Genomic DNA, 20,459 nt, shown 5'->3' with positions numbered 1-20,459 from the left:
CCCCTATCATTTTTTGAAGGCACTCCCCTGACTGTCCCTTCCATTTCACATATTGTATTTCATATAATACTGGTGTATATCATCTCTGGCTTTATTACTGTCTTGAATCCATTTACTTGAATTCCTGTGCTTTCTTTACAAGCATCTACTGCTAACCACTAATAAATCTAGAACATATTGGGACTTGGTGGGATGTTGGACTTTCCAGCATGAAACTTCATTGTTTCCGATTATGGGCTGTGGCTGGTAATTGCCTTCCCCTCCCTCCCACCGCTCATCATCTGAAGTCCTATCTTACTGAGTCAGCTTTTTCTACCCAAACTGTCTGCCTGTTGCTGCCTTTGTCTCCACTTCCTGGGGTGGGCAGAAGACTCCCTGCAAATCCCACTGGAACTGATTCATTCCCAATGACAACAAGAAGTTTTAAGTAACTTGAAATGGCTCAGAAGAGGAGCCAGTGGCCTAGGCTGAAAGTTAAGATTTGAAAGGAGCCAAACATCACATCTTTTACTGAATTCTTGTTTCCACCCTTTTTTGTGGTTTCTCTTTTTGTTTCATTTTAAGCAGTTAGGATGGGTAGTGTCTTTTCACATTTCTGTAACTGCCTCTTACATTTTGAATCTCTCACATCAAAAAATTAGTAATAAATATGTCCCTTAAATCACAGAATCACAGAATGGATAGGGTTGGAAGTGACCTCTGGCGATCTTTTTGTCCAATCCCCCAAGCAAGGCAGGGTCAGCAAGAGCAGGTAGCACCCGAGCATGTCTGGGTGGGTTTTAAATGTCTCCAGAGAGGGAGATTCCACAACATCCTTGGGCAGCCTGTTCGAGTCCTTTGTTGCTCTCAGTGTTAGGAGGTTCTTCCTCATGTTGAGGTGGAACTTGSTGTGTTTTAAATCTCTARTTGTCRCMGACACCAGCATTAAGTAGTGGGTTGCCTTGGCCACAGTCTGGTCGACTGTCTCTTCCTGGGTTTCATGTTCACAGCCATGGAGGAGCTAAAAATGACAAAAAGCCTCTGCTTTTCTCTGGATTGTCCCTGCTCACATTTCACAGCGTGGYAGTGATGGGGTGGTATCAGGGGTGAAGCAGGGAGTGGGGCATACRGGACATGCTGTGGGGATGCGATGAGCTGAGTTCCTGGCTGCTGAGCATAGTTTTCTTGGGCTGTTTTGKTTTTTTTTTTAAATGAAGACTTCCTCTACATTTTTTTCCCCCTGAGGCTGAGGGAACCCAAATTACTTTTCCGTGTGTGGATTCTGATGAAAATACTCTTCTTTSTGTCAAAAGAACTAGTGGGGTTTTTTTGAGTAATATTCAGAGACACTTTTTTTCCCCCTCAGGCTTATTCTTCACATTGGACTGATGCTGTGTTTTTCAGTAGAAGATCAGAGCTACCAAAAAAGGGGTCTGATATACAAGCAAAGTKACTTCTTAAGATTTAATTTGGTACTCTCTTTATGCATCAAGATTAATAATTGTAGGTTACTGGCATTAACAAGATCTAAAAATAGTAGTAAAATAAAGACGATTTAGGCTGSCACTTTTTTGCAGTCTTTTATGAATTGTTATGGGCTGTGTTCAAAACAGCTTAGCACTCTCGCAGATCTGTATTACTTAGAAAACAGGAAAGTCAATTTTGCAAGCAACTTCTTTCTTTTGGAAGGTTTAGTACACAAAATGCACTTTTACCCCGTTTCTTTTGATAAGTCTTGTGCTCAGATTAGGGTGATGAGGGTTATTCTGAAMGCATCAGGCTTTTCTGAGCTGTGTGGCAGTACTGTTTTCAAACGAGTTCATAAGTTTGTAGTGTTTGTGGAAGTTTCAAGTTAAAGCACATATCTGTCTAGGACTTTTATTTCCCTTATATATTTATATTATTGATATAAGCATGTAACCATAAGGGAATTAATTAAAGGAAAAAATAAGGATATAGTTCTAACACTAGTTCTGTTTCCTCTCTTCTTGTAAGTTTGCCCTAATTTTCATACAAATAAAAATGGCCTGTACCTTACCTCACGCCTGATGTTGATCTTTTTATTTATTTATATGCTGAGTATTTGATGTGCTTCTTTAYTTGATGACTTACTATTTTTATAGCCATTAGAAGTAAATAGAAATTGAAATGGGAATGCCTCTTGTCAGAGGAAGCACAAATGACATGCCAAAAGTACACTGTAGTTTAGTATTGACTTCAGACCTCTGTTTTTAACTGCTTGTTAAGGATAAACCATGATGGTAATTCTTTATCTGAACATGATTGTTTGTAAGCATAACATATTGTGACCCATATTTAAATTGCCCTCAGGATCTCTGTGAATGCTCCTTCTTCACATTCTTTCATGAAGTGTGTGTGTCCACAGAGGCTTTAAAAATTACATTTAAGGGAAAAAAAGTTCTTGAGAAATACCACACACTCTTGCTCCCAAGATGTCTTGTGCTGTTTTAGTTATGTTTCTTTTTGTTTTCTTTTTCCTTCCTGAGACTGATGCTACCTGAAAGTTGCCCTGGAGTATTTGATGRTGGTGCTGGCATAAGAGCCTGTATGGTAGACCAATACCAGTGAGCAGATGACAGTTGCTGTAACCAGCTCTTCAACCCCTGCAGTTCCCTTGTGTGATGTTTAATTACATGCACGTAATTTATAAATAAATTTTAAAATGTACACATATATTAGCTTAATTTTTTTTTTACCAGTAGAAGTATGCAATTAAAATAATTTGGAGACCACAGCTCTAGCAGATGGAAAAACAGTTTTTGTTTTTTCCACTTATTTGCCACCACATTATGGCCCTGCTAAATTCAGCCCTCTGCGAATACAGCCTCCTCCCAGCTTTCAGCACTGTGTAATGAGATGAATCCCCAGGTAATCTGGTTGAGTACACCAGCACCTCCCCAACAGGAGTCTGGCTGAAAGGGAAGCYTGCTTGCAGCCTGCCTCTCCAGTACAATTAATTGAAATGCATCCACGTGATCCCTTCCGTTTGATTTGAATGGGAGCTGGCTGGTTTCCCAGTGCAGGCTAAAGAGCTGTTTTCTTCCCCTAAAGTGAAATGTCTGTTTCTAATGCTCCATTTACCGAGACCGGTTAAGGGAAGGAAAGGGGAAGGGGCACAGCCAGCCAATGGGGTGGCTGAGGTCAAGGGGTAGCGAGTGCGGTGCCAAAATTGGCGGGCTGGCAGGGCGCAGCAAATGTGGAGGTGGGGTGATTCAAGCGGTGTTCCCACTGATCCACCCCACTGTGCCTCTGGGCCTGGATTCCTTCCGTCCTGCCACTCCTTTTCTCTTAGAGAAATGCCTCCCTGCCCTCTCCAAAAATGAAAATGCGGGAGCCTGCCAAGGTGCTTTGGAGGATGGCCTCTGGTGGGCTAAAGGAGCACGATCTTGTTCCCCGTGACAGATGAACAATCTTCAGGTGAACCCACATCAGCCCATGTGAACATGGATTTGTGTAGGGGAGGGTGTGCAGRGACTGGCAATCCCTTTGAGTGACGGAAGGGGAACTGGATCATACACAGGGGTGATTTCTACAGAACCATAACCCCACTGCTCTTGACCTCAAGGGGTGGAGAAGTTCTTGAGATTTACTGCACTGATATACGAGGCAGACATGTGGACTAGGGAAGGGCTGTCTGTGAATAAAAGTGCTTCAGGCTGTTATGACCTTCAGAAAGAAATCCTGCATGCATTTGTAGTTGCTTATAAAATCCTTCTGCTTGGAGTAGACAAATGATTATAAAAATCTTTGCTGTTCATTTTCTCTCAGTGTGTGAGGTGGGACAGCGAATGGTGAGCACAGAAGTTGCCAGTGCTTCACCTATGTGGTAATAATTTCTGTTTCTTGAGCAATATGCAAATAGGCCAACCAATATGTCATAAAAGAACTTGAAGGCAGTTGCAGATTTATTCAAATCGGGAACCCAGCTAATAATRTGAAGGAAGTCCAATAATCAAAACACTTATTCATAGGTGGGGTATTTGATTTGGACAGCCCACAGACTCTTTCTGGGTCTGTAAAGTACTTTGGAGTCTTGTGAGAGATTGTACTGAGAACACTTGAAATTTTAAAAGGTGACTCACTGTATTTTTCCCTCCAAATAATTAAGCTGTTTTGCTGAGCTCATCTTCACTGCTCTGGTATGTAATAACTTGTTTTTCCTTCTGCTGATGCCTAAATTTACTCCTCTAATAATGTTCTTAAATGTAAAACTTCTTTGTGAACTTTTTGTAGCGCTACAATTGATCAGAAACCCAGAAGTTCATAGCTGCATGGAGGATTGCCACAGATAAAGTAATTCTGCAGCTTCTTAGCCTAAGCGTTGAGCAAATCAGTCTTGAATGAAATCCAGTCTTTGTGGCGAATTTTCACACTGGTTGGGGCAATCATTTATGCCCCAACTTTCTCTTCTGCTCTGTGGTCCAGCTCTGACCAGGTGGACAAGTCCAGACAGGCATTACCTTGACTGATCCTTCATCCAGAGAAATTGAGTTGGCTCTGAGGTTCAAGGATGAGGTTAATATCCACTGGTGCTGTGGGTGCAGGGGCTTCCTACACAAGCCAAGCCACTGCCTTCATCTTGAGATGGCTGGGGAGCGGGGCAAGTCCTTGCACTGCCCTGGTGAGACACTGGCAAGCACAAGTTACTTGGGAGGAGGGGGAAAGGAATCAAACAGTGAGTAGCAAAAGGGAGGTGAGACAGWAGGGAAGCAGGGTGGCCAGCAGTGGCCAGCTGGCCCCGGGTTGGTGGCAGCACGCCTGGGAGGGAGATCCCTGGGCCCCTGCCAGTGAGTTTGGGAGGAARGCAGCTACCGATGGTGTTAGTCAGTGTGACTGCTGAGTGCTGTTCAGTTATCTCATTTCCTCTTTCACATAACCCCAGGGAAAAGGGAGAACATTAATGAAAGCCTGGAGGTGAATGGGGCCAGATCCAAGCTGAAATGTGTCAAKAATTTCTCACAAGATATTTTCTTTTTGGTCCTTTTGTACTATTCCACAGGCATAACCTTCCTGTTTGCATATTGTTTATTTTCCATGGCTGTCACCATTCCTGTTTAAGCTTAAATGATAATATGCATTAGTAATGGTGAGGAAGAATGCTTTTCATATCATTAATGTCAGGCATAGTGTGATACAATTTCTCTAGTATTTTGACTTAATATTATGCACATTGTGCCAGCAGTAATAGTGGGTGRTTCAGAGTGTGCTGTAATGCCTATTAGGGATGCTTTTTCAGAGCTTATCTAAGAGACCCCAGAAGACATGCAGAAGAGTGACCACAGTATTTATATTTGAAAATGATAGCAAAAAAGGCTGYTGAAGAATTAAAGCTCAATCAGCCTAATTTTGAGCCCTAACAAGTCATGAGTGCAACTAACAGKCAATATATAAGCACTTACTGAATAATACAGCATTAAAAAGCCACATGAATTTCTAAGAACAGATCATTTCAAAGCAGCCAATTTTCCAGATCTGGCAGATGAGCRTGCCTTATAAACAGAAAGGAGGAAATAAATGAGGTGTATCTGCTGATGCTGTCTTGCACAAAATTTCATAAGCAAACAAGAGAAAGGCTTTAGAATTAAAGTCATGGTGATTGGCTTTTGGAGCACAAACCTTGCAAATTGTCTTCTGTGTATCCACTCATCTGCTCTTGCCACTCTTTTGTTGTTGTGGTCCATTTACATATGTGCTGCTGATATCTCCTCCTGTTCATCATCCCATTGGAAGGCATATTAGTTTGGACTTAGTGCTTTATTTCATTGCTGTTGGCCTAGTTCAAGAGAATTCCAAATTGCAGTTTGGAAAAAGCAGTCTAGAAATTGCCAGAAGGGAGATGTGCAGCTGTGTGAAAAGAAGCATTTGCACAGGAATTTGTGTTTTGACACAGAGCCACCAACAGGACCCCCTAAACCAAACCTGCCTGACCATATCTTGCAGGAATTCTCTCCTTTGTCACTTGCTYTTAATAACTTGATCAATGATCTGGATGCTGCAGCTGAAAGTTGGCTTATGAAGTTTGTGGATGTCCTTGACTTGGAGGAGCCTTTAGGGATTCAGGAGATTAATTAAAGATTATYTTGGCAGTCTGAAGAGAGGCTCCACAATCAAGAAGTTGAAATTTCATGAAGAGAAATGCAAAGAGTTGTGTCCATGAAGGAGAATTCAAATGACCATGGGTTGGGCCATTTGGAGGATGTATTAAAAATGTTTATCATCTCTTATGATGAACCTGCAGAGAAAAACTGATCTTATTTTGGAGACACTGTATATTAAATATTACCAAAGGTTGACCTAGATTATTTTGAAGAGACTGTGTATTCATTACTGAAAAAGCCTGAGAGCCATTGTCCTGCCAGAGGAGGATAACAGAGAGTCCTTGTTAAAGCAACAAAGCACTTGGAGAAGACTGGAAAGCCTGCAGCAGCCACTGGCTGGTGAATGCTGCTTTACTGAAATCTAGGAATGGAGTTGTATCCATGGTTGGCAAATCTATTTTGATGGTATCTTAGTTCATCTGTGGCCTCTGTAAGTGAAWTAGAAGGGGTATGATAGCCCTATGTAGGAGTTAAAATCACTTTTTTCTCCAGAGCAGCATTTTCTTCTTCAGTGTGCTGTCATGTCAGAAAGGAGACAAGTACAGAAAGGTAGATAATTGAAGTCAGAGATCTTGAAATGGGACTCATGCCCTGACATACCTGTGATGATTGTGTCAGTTGGGCATGAGAGGTGCCCCTGGCTGTGCTGTCCATGCAACARGGTGTGGGCATCTCCCTGCACATCAGGATGCAGCTGCAAGGARCCATCCAGCTGTGCTGGGCATTATGTAGCCATCCTGTTTGTCTTCCCCTGTCACAGGCACTGCAGAGGAGGAGGCTGAGCAGAATGGCAGGGATGTTTTCTTCCTGGTCTGGCCATGGGGATCCTGGGGTTAAGATCTCATCAGTTGTGGTTTTGTTTTCATCTACAGATGAAGTTATATCAGTGACCAGAATGGTCAGACTTAAAGCAGACAAACATTAATGTGTTTGGAATTCACAGAGTGACCRGCAAGTAGTGTTTATTTGTTTTGGAACAAATTCCATTGTTTAACTGCTAAACAAGAGAAATGCCTCTTTTACTTCTTAACAGCAGTATTMTTGTGGAAAGGTCAAGCCTTTCTCCTATTATTCTTAAGCATTTTAGAGGAGAGGAAACTTTTGACAGCTCCCAACATCAGATACTTCCTCTGATCAGCTGCTGCAACTCCAGTCCTGCAGGGACAGGTGTGCCATCTGCTTGTGCTCCTGCTCCACTCAGCCCTGCCACTGCCACCAGGCCCAGGAGAGGACACTCGGTGAGGAGAGCAGGTCTAGCGGTGGAGCTGGTGTTTCCCATCACTTCCTAGCGAGGGGCCCTCAAACGAGCAGTGTGGTTGATCCTAGGGCATTGATCCAGGCCTGTCTCAGGTGTAGCAGTAGGATTTTTGAAAAAGTCGTGTTTAAATATTGCAGTATGTTCAAGAGATGACAAATGGCTGTCTGTCCTCTCATCAGTCAAGAGCAGACTATTTTAATTGGTTCCATTTCATAAAGTCATAGAATTTGGATTGGAAGGGACATTTAGAGGCCATCTAGTCCAATGTCTCTGCAATGAACAGGGACATCTTCAGTTCCATCAGGCTGCTTCTGGAATCTTTCCAGGAGTGAGGCATGTACCAACACTATGGACAACCTGTTCCAGCATTTCACCACCGTCGTAGTGAAAAAGTTCTTATTTGAATGGCTGCAATTGTGACTTTCTCCCTGAACTTGAGTCAGTCTGCCTTGGAAGTCCAACTCAGATTTACACTGATTTTGTTAGCATTTGGTGTCTGGGGTCTGCTTTGAAASGCAGCTGTGATGACACTGAAAGGARGGACTGCGGAGGGAACCCCAGGAGCATTTGGGGCTTTTCTCCTCATTTTTGAAGCAGGCTTCGCCATTTCATCCGGGCGATGTGGGGCGGGTGGGGGATCAGCGGGGAGGGCGCTGCAGCAGGGGAGCCCTTTGCGGGCCGGGGCTGTGGAGAGGCGGCAGCTCGGGCCGGACCGCGGCTCTCGGGCTCCCCCTGCCGGTGCGAGCTCGGCGGGGCCGTCCCGTCCCACAGCGCGGGGCCCGGGCACGGCCCGTGGGGCGGGGGCGGCTGCAGCCGGGAGCTGCCGCTGCAGGTCGGTGCTCCCGGCTGTCGGACAGGGATACAAATACAGACCTTAATACGGCTTTCACAAATATCGTCTCCGTTCCAGTGCACCCGCGGCTGCCGCCTGCAGCCCGCCCCACCCCGCAGCCCTACCGCCTTCCCAGCCCGCGGGGTCCCGCCTGGTCCGAGCGGATGTGTCTGCCGGGGGATGGGCACTGTGCCAGTGTGCAGGATCAYAGAGTGTTTTGGATTGCAAGATCATCTAGTTCCATCCCCCTGCCATCGGCAGAGACCCTTCCTCTAGACCAGGCTGCTCAGAGCCCCATCCAACCTGGCCTTGAATGCTTCCAGGGATGGGGCATCCACAGCTGATTGAGGATGACCACGCTGAGGAAATCTCACTTTTGCTCAGCTGGAGGGATACTTCCTGCATCTTGCTCCTTTGTGCTGTGTTTAGTCCTTTGCTCTACAGCAGCTGCATTCACTAACTCACCCCCCAAACCCAGTCTTTTCCTAGTTTGGCAGTTGGGAGAGGGGTCTTGGAGAGAGGAAGACATGGGCTAAAGCTCCTTGCTGCTGGGATGGAGGTGAGGGAGGAAGGAGTGTATGGGGAGGGGGAAGGAAGAGTGTCAAAAGGAGAAGCAAGGAACTTGGCGGTGAGCTTCTAGGTCAATTCAGCTGTCTTGTGTGTACAGCAAACTGGAACAGCTGAGGCATGAGTATGTATTTCCTTCTGCTTGTTTTGCCCCGGAGACGGTGATTTCAGAGGGTGACGAGGCAGACAGCTGCAGGGTGTGACTGTCTGGCTTTTCCACCAGCTCCTGGCAATGCAGGCACCTCAGAAGTCTCCTTGCAGAGGGTTGCCCTTGTTGCCCGAAGCAGAGGAGACACAGACCTGTCCAGAAGCTGCAGTATTGAGCATCCTGGAGCAACTCTGGGGATTTATCTCTGCCTGCGTTCTGCAGTTCTGGTTCATGGTGGCATTTCTAGAGGAGCAAAGGAAAATACTCTGCATCCGTGGAAATGTGGGTATGAACCAGTGACTCCCTCTGTAGTTAACTTCTGCTTGTAGACTAACTTTTTTACCTAATTCCATGCCTAGCCAAGGTCCAGTCCCCTCTCCATTACCTCAGGAGCTTCATAATCATTGCAGAGCCACATCTGCTGACCCRTTTCGCAGGAAGCCCTGGTGCCAGGACCAGCTGATGGGTTTTGGTTAAACCGCATGACTTTGTCTAGAGCTGTTTGTGTGACTCTGCCCTGCACTTCCCATCAGGCCTGATCTGGGCAGCCAGAGAYTGCAATAATCTGTCCGTGCCTATGATCATAGTCTCTCTGGAGCTGGTCTTGTTCTGCTCTCATATTTGCCATAATTTTGGTCATAAGTTTTCTTTTAGCACAGCTCTTTCAGAAAACAAGTTGGTGATAAAATGGAGCCAACTATTGTGAAGTGAACAAAACTGAAAAACATGGTTTAGCCAGGCCAACYGGTTAATGAATTGCTCAAACAGGCTTTAAAATGTTAATTGAAGAGTTAATGCTTGTTTTCCTAGTTCCCTTTTAACAGATGCTTATTCACATTAACCATGAAGTGTTGCAGCTTTTACAGTTATCATGAATCAACAAACTGTCCTTGCCTTCCTATAAAAGGAGAACTGCTGGCATATGAGCAATATATTAAATAACATGCATTGCAGTAGCAACCAAGGCCTCTCATTCTGTGCAACTGGTTTGTTGTGATTTTCTTCATCCTCAAGAACAAAATGCTCTTACCTTGACTTTTACCACATTATTTTGAGAGACAAAGCTGTAGTGCATTCTTTGGCCTGGGAGTGTAACTGTCTAGTGATAAGTTTAATGAAACTTCACTGCCCCTTTTGTACTTGAAGGGTCTTTGCAGGAAGAGATAAGAAGTTCAAATGAGGAAGCACTATGTGGCGGTATGGGAAACAGCAGCTTGGAGAGATAACTTACATTGTTAATTTGTCCACAGAAAAGGGTTAGTGATAGTGTTAAGTGGCCTGAAGACAGAAATAGGAGCAAGAAACAGGATGTAGAGACATGATGAAGGGAAAGCAAAATGAGGCTCTGATGGTATGGCATAGCGTTATTTTGTGTACATGATTAAAGTGTGTGGTAAGGAAACTTTACTGTCTGACTATTCGGGAGAGCGCACTGGCAGTCAGGGGACCTAAGCCTGAAGCTCTACTGCTGTATGAACAGAGCTGGGGACAAGTTCTGCCTGCAGCATATTCTGTGTGTGCCYTGTAGAGATCAGCTTGTGGCCTCGTTTCTTTGTCACTGATGGTGAGCAAGGTTTCAGGCAGTGCTTGTTACAGTTCTATGTAGCAAGTGACGGTGAAGCCTTGTTGATTTTAAAGATATTGCTGCTTTAACCTGCAATAGATTGCCTGGGGCCTTTGAGGTGTGCCAGGGATTGAGATTGCCGTAGGAAAACTGAGTTTGAGTCTGTCATTACAAGAGAGACACAGCTCAACTCTTGTCTGTCTGGGTAGGTTGACCACCCTAACATGCTCTATGAGATGGTGGTTGTGTTTTGTCCCCAGTTAGTCCTTGTCCTGTGCTGCAGTTGCCAGAGATGGCAGTAGTCTTCCAGTGTGTGACACAGCCTTCATCTCAGAAAAGAAGAAAATCAGGATAKTGCCCTTTGTCGGCAGGTGGGAAGSTTGGGAGTTGTGGTCTTCTCACTGCACTGACAGAGATGCTTGTGATGGGTTGAAATGACCCTGCATGACTCTGGCTGCTCTTCCCATACAGGGACCTCGAATGCTGTCCTGCTGTTCCTCTCCCACTTTTGTACTTCTGTACCATATACTAATGGTGTAACTAAAGCTGTAACCTTTCAAATGAAGTGGAAGGCTTGCTTCTTTCTCTGTCCTTGGTGGTTTTGAGATGGAGAATTGGCATGATACAATTTTTGGAGTTGAACCATGAATTTTGATAGATTTATCCTCTTCTTTACAGCATCAAGTTTTTAGTGGGTCAAAAAAGGAAGTGGTTTACTGAGTCACTTAATTTTTTTTTTTAATTTAAAATTTTATCAGAGCTGCCAGTCATWACCACAGGGAAAACATGCAAACAGTGGGCATTTGATATAAAGCTTTATGTTGGAAAGGCTGCTCATTGTGAGTGTGCTGCCAGTGGGGCTACAGACTGACAGTAAGTATCCATCTGGTCACTGGGGYTGAGGGTCTGGCTGTAGCATCTGCCACCGTGCATATCATGCTGACTTCTAAGCTGACAGCCAAAACTGTATGGGCTTTTAGTCATTCACAGGGAAATTCTTGGGAGCAGGAGCCTTGCATGGGGAATAGCGATAAATAAAGTTAGGAAGAGGATAAATAACAGTTTTATTTGCTGGGTTTTATGGTTTTTATAAAGCAAGTGGCATGGTAACAGAACTTAATCAAAGTCCTTTGTTGTTGTGGAAATGCATGRAGGTATTCTGGTATTCCCAGTTGTTTTTTATCCTTTGCTCCCTGGGAGCTTTTTTAGGGACACTATTTTGTCCCCACCCAGAACAGAGGACTTGTGGTCAGTTTGAAGATACACCATTGCTGACARGTTTTCTTTCTGAGCAGTGGGATAATTGGCAGTGGCTGAAGAAGAGGACACTGCAATGGAGTAATTGAACCCAAAACTGGAATTTCAGTGGAAGGACTAGATTTGTCCCACCTGCTACAGAAATTGTACCGTTTCTGATATGGTTATGTTCAGAGGCCAGTAACTTTTCCAGCGAAGCAAAGCTTTTACGGTAGGGCAGCTGTGCATTTTTGGTTTAAGGCTTTTGCTCCAATTTATGAATTTTGAGTATATTTTTCATTTGCTTTAAAATATTATGAAAAATCCAGATGAGATCATATTTTTATGTTTTATGCTGAAACCCAAAGTAATTTTACAGCATTAGGGGAAGGCGGGATGGGTATTCCATTTTACATCATCCTGAATGTCCAGGTTGAATTACTTTTATTTCTTTTATACTCTGTTTTCTTTTTCTGAGCATGGATTTTTCTACTTGGATATAAATTACAGGTCTTAATCATTTTGAAAGCAAAATGTATGTACCTAAAAATTAAGATATTTTTGAGTCACTAAAAATTGCATGTTGCCTGTGGTTTTTAAGTATTTCTACATATATTCAGTTTTATATTTTATAGATGCCTGATCTACTTTCTGTATTTTGCTTKAAAGATTATATGTAGTTCTTATATACTAGAAACCATCATGCTGCAGGTTTCTGAGCTTTTAAAGGTGATAATCTCTAGGGACCCACTGTCTTCTACCTTTCTTGGAAATGCTGGTCAGAGTAAAGGACCAGTTTTCAGTATGTCTGACCCTCTGTGCTGCCTCAAGTGTTTTCTCTGTGCCCCCRCTGCCTCCTCCCCTTTCCTCTGTAATGTGTTTCCCTGCCTTGGTATTTTGGGCAGTAGAGATTGTGTGAGGTGCCTGTATGGTGCATTTACAGGCAGAGTCAGGATCATTGCATCTTCTGGGCTGCTAAATTGACCATCCTTCACCATAAAACCAGCAGCATTCACAGGCTCTGGTACCCCCTTGGGAGCTCAGGGTTGGATTGTCCTTCTAAAACACCAGCCCTTGGAGCTGTGGTGTCACCTATTGCTTTCATGGTTATATTTGGTTGTGTGCCCAGAGGTGGTGGTGCCTTCAAGCCATGTGCATTTTGTCAGGGTCACCAGCATCTCTCCAGCCAGTACTGTCTTCTCTCCTTGGCATTTCATTTCAGTGTAATGACATGAAACCTCGATGAGAAGCTTTTCTTTCTCTACTTGTAATGTAGCATTGGTCGTTTGAAAATTATTTGTGAGATGGAAAGCAAAGGGTCCAGGAGAATAATTGCTGGGAATCCACAGAGAAACCAGTTTATAGGCTGCTGTGGTTTTGTTTGCATTTATTTAACCCTGATGAGTGATGTTTGGAGAAAAAATAGGATTTCCTAATAGTCCGGTCCCTTCACTGAAAGGGCAAAGTCAGTCTGGCACCTGTTTTGAGATGTCCCACTAGCTCCCCACCCAAAACAGTCTTAGTAATTTTCCATCTGAAATGGCTCAGTCAGCTTTTCTGCACCCCTGGAAGGACTCACTGGCTTTTGGGACACAAACCCGACTGCCAGAGCAGGTAATTCTTTGGAGTATCTGGGGCAGTAGCTCTCTGGGCAGTTTCCTTCATTTGCCACCTGTTTTGTGGTTCTACTTTTGAATTATTATTATTATTATTATTATTATTATTATTATTATTATTATTATTATTATTAGTGGTGGTAATGGTGGTAGTAGTATTAGTAGTAATTTTAATTTTTTTTTTTAACTTGGAAGTTTCTTCAGTCTTTTGTAGCAGCTACTGGGGAACTTCTAATCATCCAGTAAGCAGGGTGGCACCCAGGGCTTTTTCCCTTATTTCTAGATGCATTTTATCCCATGATAGTAGAAAGAATAAGGTAAACCTTCTAGACATATACAGTAATAAAGTGCAAGTAGGAGTCAACTGTTTTAGAGATGAGACTTTTCAGTTTAGGATCTTCATGCATCATAACCAAGGTGCTTAAATGTAAAAGGTGTATTTCTGAGTGCTTTTGAAAATCTCTGTTGGGAAGAGGCTTATMATTCCAAGACAGTAAAAATTATTCTGAAGGGTATGTCCTGGATCTAGAAATGCAGGTTGGGAATTGCTTGTGTTTGTCCACATGCTCTAGGCTATGAAAATTAATCTAAACTATTATTTTATTGACTTTAAACTCCCCCTCCCATCATCTTTTTGGTATATTTTTTCCCCTTTCTTTTTTAAGATGTTACCRCATCACATACAGGCTCCATATGAGTAATTGTACCCATCCTAAAGCATCAACTTCTTGCCAGCTTGTTTGTCACTGGTTTTTTAAAGAAACTTATGTACAAATGGCAGGACAAAACTGATTCATGCTGTGTCACATGCTTTCTTCTTTGCACACCTACTCATGCATGGATCATCTCCTAATTAACAGCATTTCTGGCTATAATGCTAACCTACGTCTTCACCCACAGGTCTATCATTCGTCTCTGCTCTCAGCTTGGCCCCGRTCTGAATTACTGAAGTATGTGTGGGCTAATCCGTACCTGCCTCTGGCTGTASAGAGAAATACTGGCACAAAAAACAAGGCAGTATTTTCCCAGTAGAGGGAGGTATTGTAAAGCTCAGCCAAAGTAGGTTTCTGCTTGCTGGACAAAAGTGTGCCTTTTGCAGGTTTGATTTTTTTTCCTGCTGAATTTAGGAATTCATGGAGCAACACATGCAGAGAGCTTGGAGAAGGAAAGCAAAATACCTTGCTTCCACRTTCAGAAAGAAGATTTTCCCATTTTTGCTTTTATATTTTTTGTTATTATTGGAATAGTATATTTGGAATGAGAGCAGGGATCTTGCCTTGCCTCACTGAAACCTTGTGGCGCACCAGCTATGGAGGTGGTACTGCCAGGATGAGAAAGGAGCCTGGTGCTCACCACAATAACTCTGCCTTCCCTTTGCCCACTCAAATCCCAGAGGACTTCATTGGGYTAAGTGCCTCACTGCTCTGAGTGTTGAGCACACCATGGAATCACAGAATGGTTTGGGTTGGAGGGACYTTAAAGATCACCTAGTTCCCACCCCCACCATGGGCCAGGACACCTTGCACTAGACYAGGTTGCAACCATCATCAGTAAGTTTTTACTTTATATTGTATGGCAGGAAGAGGCATTAGTAGATAAAGTTTAACAATAACTAATAACTACTGTTAAATTACAATAAACCCACTTGGTCAGCTGGAGCACAGACATAAATYCAAAGCTCTGCTTTGTAGTGTGGCCATAGATAGATCAAGTGCCTCMGTACTTAGCCTAATCCTCAGATTAAATTTGCATGCTTCAGGATTGATTGATCACCAAGTGGAACAAGGCAGGAAACATCAAAACGGATGTTGGGAGTGACATTAGACATGGAAGGAAACATGTAATTAATTATTTAACTCTTTGAATTAATTTAGGCTTCCACGAAGCTTTGAAATTTCAGTTTCAAGGTATGTGTCTTTAGCATTTGTGGCTTGGCATTCTCTTTGTGTATTATYCCTGCCTGCCCTAGCAGGGACCCACAGTGTGGGTGCACTATTTCTTGACACCCAAACTCATCTGAGGGGATTCGTTCTGCAGCTCCAGAGAGGCATGATAGCAGTGGCACATCAGTTGCATGCTTCAGAGATTCTAACAAAACTGCTGGAAGGTTAATTGCCACCTTCCTYCACTTTCTCCAGTGAGACCTTTGCTGATGTATAAGCCTTTTCCTCCACTTTAAAGTGTGCTTTTCTTTGAAATCTTTTSAGAAAGAAAACCATCACTTTAGTACACTCTTTAGTTTCCTCTGGWAACTGATTCCAGTGATAAGCTGGGTCAGCAATGCAGGCATGGAGGAATGTGCTTCCTTTTTAACAAGCAACCATCTTGTAACTGTGTGCACACTATGAGCATTCGTATAGAGTTCTTAGAACACTTCTCTGACTATTGTTATACTGTCTCTGCTGTCATAAAACCAGTTTTTTCTATCAATTTAAAAATCTTCAATTAAATTTAATTGAAATTTGGTGATTTTTTCAAAGTTTGGAAAAATCCCCCAGAGAAGAAACATGCCACTGGAGTGAATAAAAGGTAAAACACTTCAGTAAAGACTGCTCTGTGGGGAATGACAGATCTAAAACTTCATCTTTTGTGGTTTCTATAGTTAGTGTCTATTCTCTGTAAATACAGRCTCATGGACAAATGTCCGAATTTGAAGCACTTGGCATTTATTGTTATTCCTAAATTCAATTACATGTTTTCCAGCWTCATGAATTACTGTTCACATCCCTTTGGATGTAGCATAAAGTAGCCAGACATAACCTGTCTTCCTTAAAGTATTTTTAAACTGGAGAATTCTCCTGAATACCTAGAGTCACCAGAACAGCAGCACTTTTATAGAAATTTGAGAGAGAGCATTGCGGTCTTCAAATATCAAGATAAATGCTCTGTCGGACTGCAGKGAAAACTCAACCGTGAGCTTTGTCACACATAATAAAAAGTTATTTACTGCTTGTGRTGAATGAAGGACTGCATACTTTCTATCTTGTTTCYACCTTTTGCTGGTTAGACATGGGGRAMTATTTTCTCTGCTGAAAGACAGATAACCACAATGATTATCCATTACAATGCAGTAGCAACATTGGCTTTCTCTGGGGGCAGGAGGAAGGTCAGTTGCATGAGGTAAGAGTCACACACTGGAAAATGAAGAGTAAACCTTCAGAGTACAGGAGATACAAGAAGGCTGTACATTACTGGTAATGCAGAAAACTGTGGTAACTTGGCTGATTCTCAAAAATTCTGATGGAATGTGAATGGTCCAAGTGGTCCCATCCCACACGAGAAGAATGTAATCTCTCAAAAAAGGAATTATAAACAGCAGATAGGGGCTAGAAGGTAAAAAGGGGTGTGGGGAGCAGGAGGCACTCGCTGGGGAAGCTCTTTTTGCAGTCAGGTCTATCCGAGTTGCTTGGTGGAAGCATTTAAGTGAGTTAGTGGAGAAATAACATTTGTGTTCTGCAATATCTCTGCAAAAAACGCCCTTACGTCTTGTATTTGATACTCAGAACTTAAGGTTTGACTGTATGGGTAAATTCAGATTTGAAACCTCGTTTCTTGTGAGGCTTCATGGGCAATCCCWCAGGGCAGAAAAGGAGTCCAGTTTGCATTTCTTCTTGTAGAAAGCTTTTAGCTTGTTCTGAAGTCCTCCATGAAAGTGTTTTCCATATCAGTAGACCCCTGTTGGTGTTTGCTGAAGAGSCCTGTGAAATGGAGCTATGGAGCTGAGTCCCAGGTCTTACTTTAAAAACCTATCTTGGCCTCCTTTATATTTAAGTGGATTTGATCTGTRTAACAACTCATTTTTGTGTCTGGACTTGTATTCCTTCAATTTRCATGCTCTATCAGGTTGTGTTAATTTTAAATTTTCATAATACTGSTTTGGTGCAGCTCTGGTTTATAAAGACATTTGAGTAAAAGTTGTTGCCAAAGCACAGCAGCTGCTTATGCAGATGAATAAAAATTTAATGAAGAGATGTGTTTCACACTAATGCAACGTGTAGCAAAGTGAGTGAAGAGTTGTCCTTTCATTTTTTATTGGCTTGTGTYATGTTAAATACAGAAGTATTCAGTATATTCTGGACAGATGGCTACTGCAGTGAATAGGAATCTATGAACAAATTGTTGGTAATAGTTCAATTTCAATAGTTCACAAAGAGCTTTTCACAGAAAAAAATTCATCACTTCTTAGATCAGTATCTAAAATTGATCATTTAGACAAAGATAAATCATAGATACACAGATATTTAAAGCAGAGTATAAGCTGTTGGTAATGTAAAAAAGCTGCTATGCCATGAACATCTGTCATCTGCCATCCTTAACCTCTGCTCGTAACAGCATTAACTTTTCATTGGATCGCTGATTGACTGTCCGCAGGGAACTGGCATTTAATTGTGTTTAAGCTTATCCTACTGTGTACTGAGAAACAATTTAAAATATTTCATTTGAAACTGGAATGCAGCATGTTCAGACAAATATTGTGATTCTTGCTTTTATTTTCTGAGGGCAGCTCAGATGTATGTACCTCATGTTGACAGTTCAGCGTGTGCAGCTTTCTAACATCATATAAACCACTTTGAATTTTTGCAGCCATTATCTATTTGGCATGTTATGTGATTCCTTATCCAAAACAATTTCTGTTATTTTTCCACTGTGTGATGCTTAATATTATGCATCAATGACATTCCAGATTGAAGCATGTTGATAGTATTACACAAAATTACCATGTTTGTGTTCAGTCTGATAATCTCAACAAAATTGATGTCACATGACATAGTATTATCTATGTTGCACTTTTTTCCTTTAGAGAAATTAAAAATATTCTTATGTGTATTCTGCTACAAAATAAACACTTTAATAATGAACTCTGTAATTCATACCACTTAGAACTTGTTTCCTATTATAATCAAAACAGTTCTTGCAAATTGTTAGGTTTCTTGGCTATTATTAAATGCAAGTTCATTTAAAAAAACACTCCTTCCCCACTCACCACRTCGGAGTAAAATCTCTGAATTAAGTTTTTATTTATATGTGTCAAGAATAATGTCAAAGGAATGGCAAACATTTTTCAAGAAGTGGTAAGCTTTTTTGAAGCCTCCCGAAATTAAGTGTTTTATTTACTATTAAAGATTTGCTGAACTGAATCACAGAGCTTGCAAAATTCTCTGCTAACCACCTTCCTGCCTTGCAGGAAACTTCAGGCACTTCCATTCCCGTTTTACAATTACACGGGACACTCAATTACTACAAAATGTGACAAACTGGTACAATGGTTATGTTTTGATAGCTGAGAGTAGGCAGAAAATTACATTGTGGTTTTCTTCTTATTTTCAAGGTAAGAAAAAAAATACACAGTGCTGTTGCATTTCCTAGAGTACTTTTATGCTAGTTACCGAAGTTACTTTGCGGCACACTTCGCTGCATTAACTTCCCTGTCAGAGCTTGCCAATGTGCTTGAGTAACTCTGAATTTTCATAGCTCTAATGACCTTCCTTTTGTCATAAATTATGACAGGAAAGAGTAAACAGCTCATTGCGGTCCTGGGGATGTGTAGGTTCTTGCAGAGGTGCTGGGGGAGCCGCCTGCTTTGCCCAGCACAGGGCAGGGTCGTGCCTGTCGGGGCGGTGAGAGTTTAAGGAAACCTGGAGGGAAGAGGGTGAGCTTGTCACACAYATCCCTTAGGTGTGATCCGGTGCTAGAGGAAATGTGGTGCCCTTTGGGAGGGTGTGTACCTATGAGAAACAGGAAGCAGCTCGGCGGGTGCCTGCCCTGCCTGCCTGCGGAGGTTGGTGGCTCCGGCGGGCGCAGGTGTGCCGACACACCGCCCWGCCGCTGCTCTCCAGGCATCTTGGCAGGCGCGCTCCTCGGCACCCACAGCTGGGAGAGAGAGGCGGGGGAAAGAAACCCAACCCAAAGCCAAAACACCCCCCTCACCTTTAAAAAAAMCCAGCCCTCCTCCAGGTAGGGGAATATGACGGCCTTGCAGCTGAAAGAGTTGTCACATTCAGGTCTGTACAGGAGGAGACGGGATCGTCCTGACAGTGTCCTGCCGGGGTCACAGGAAGAAAACCTGAGGTGAGTGYGAATGGATGGTATTGCCAGGGCASCGAGCCCTTCTTTGCTGCCCGCTTGCTTCGGCGGTTTAAGAGACAAAATGCAAACACAGCTCTGGAAAGTCACTACAAAACATGTGCATTGAGAAGCTGCCYTGAAGCATGACAGAAAAAGCCCCGAAGGAGGGATAGCAGGAGCCATACGGTGACCTTGCGCATTCTGGCGATGGTGTGACAGCCTTGCCTGRCTCTGGGAAGGGCAAATGTTAGCCGGCATTTGCTTCTGGATCCCTTCTGACCGCTAGCACTTACAAGTAAATAAACTTGTCAGAGCCTGACAACTTTGCTTCATCTGCTTTGAAGTTCTTGGGGTCACCCAGGTTTTTCCGATTGTGGGGCACAGTCCCCCCATCAAGCTTGTGTTGTGGAGCTGGGGTGGCTGCTGGGCTTTGGGTTTCTTCATGGGGGATTTTTTTCTTGCAGAAAGGGCTTTAGACAAAAGAATGCAGCAGGGCCACTTAGCCTGACCTTACTCAGGAAGGGTCACYAAAAATCAGAACGCCGTTTAATGTCTGGAGTTATCTTCCTGATACTGTGAACCTTTTGGAAAAAATTAACAATGAATTTGCAAAAAGCCTCTGTTTGAAACAGGAAGATTAAAGATTTGTTTGTAACTTGAGTAAGTGCAGATGCCACAAAAAAGCGTAAAAATGCAAAGGTGTTTATCTGGGTGTGCTCAGCATGAAAGCARTCAGTTCCCACTTCAAGAAAAGGAACCTTGAAAAGGAACTTTGTGTGTCTGCTTACAAAAGCCTCSGTGGAGAGGAAGTACTTCCTACCTCCTAATGCCTGTTTCATTGTATTTTTAGATTATTTTTCCTTGGAAGTGGTTATGCGTCAGGTTGCAGAGCAGTGTAACTTGAAAGGTTTTTGTTACTGTGTTTTCATCAACTGCATTAGCGATTTCAGAAGAATGGTTATTCAGATCTGGAGGATTTATTCTTTTGTTATAACTAAGGCCCTTAATTAATTCAGAGACTATTTGCCATGAGGTGTCAGAAGTATCATATCACYTCTAGGAATGTGTTAATTT

General features: G+C 42.8%; 1 protein-coding gene across 2 annotated transcripts in view; it reads left to right on the top strand.

Moving 5' to 3' along the window:
* Positions 1–20,459, top strand: part of LIMS1 (LIM zinc finger domain containing 1) — a 66,842-nt gene that overhangs the window by 15,354 nt on the left and 31,029 nt on the right. Inside the window, exon 1 of one of the 2 annotated variants that reach the window (XM_057363859.1) lies at positions 19,102–19,388. The exons of the other annotated variant lie outside the window; for it this stretch is intronic. Within the exon in view, the coding sequence (XP_057219842.1) occupies positions 19,285–19,388 (104 nt within the window). The 5' untranslated portion in view covers positions 19,102–19,284. Of the gene's footprint in view, positions 1–19,101; positions 19,389–20,459 lie in introns of those variants that run through there. 2 annotated transcript variants of the gene reach the window in all.

Source organism: Malurus melanocephalus, unplaced genomic scaffold, assembly GCF_030028575.1.
Source record: "Malurus melanocephalus ecotype Western Australia unplaced genomic scaffold, MMel_1.1 scaffold_1, whole genome shotgun sequence".
NCBI lineage: Eukaryota > Metazoa > Chordata > Aves > Passeriformes > Maluridae > Malurus > Malurus melanocephalus.
The sequence above is the reverse complement of the archived record's forward strand: the minus strand, read 5'-3'. Positions and strand labels throughout refer to the sequence as shown.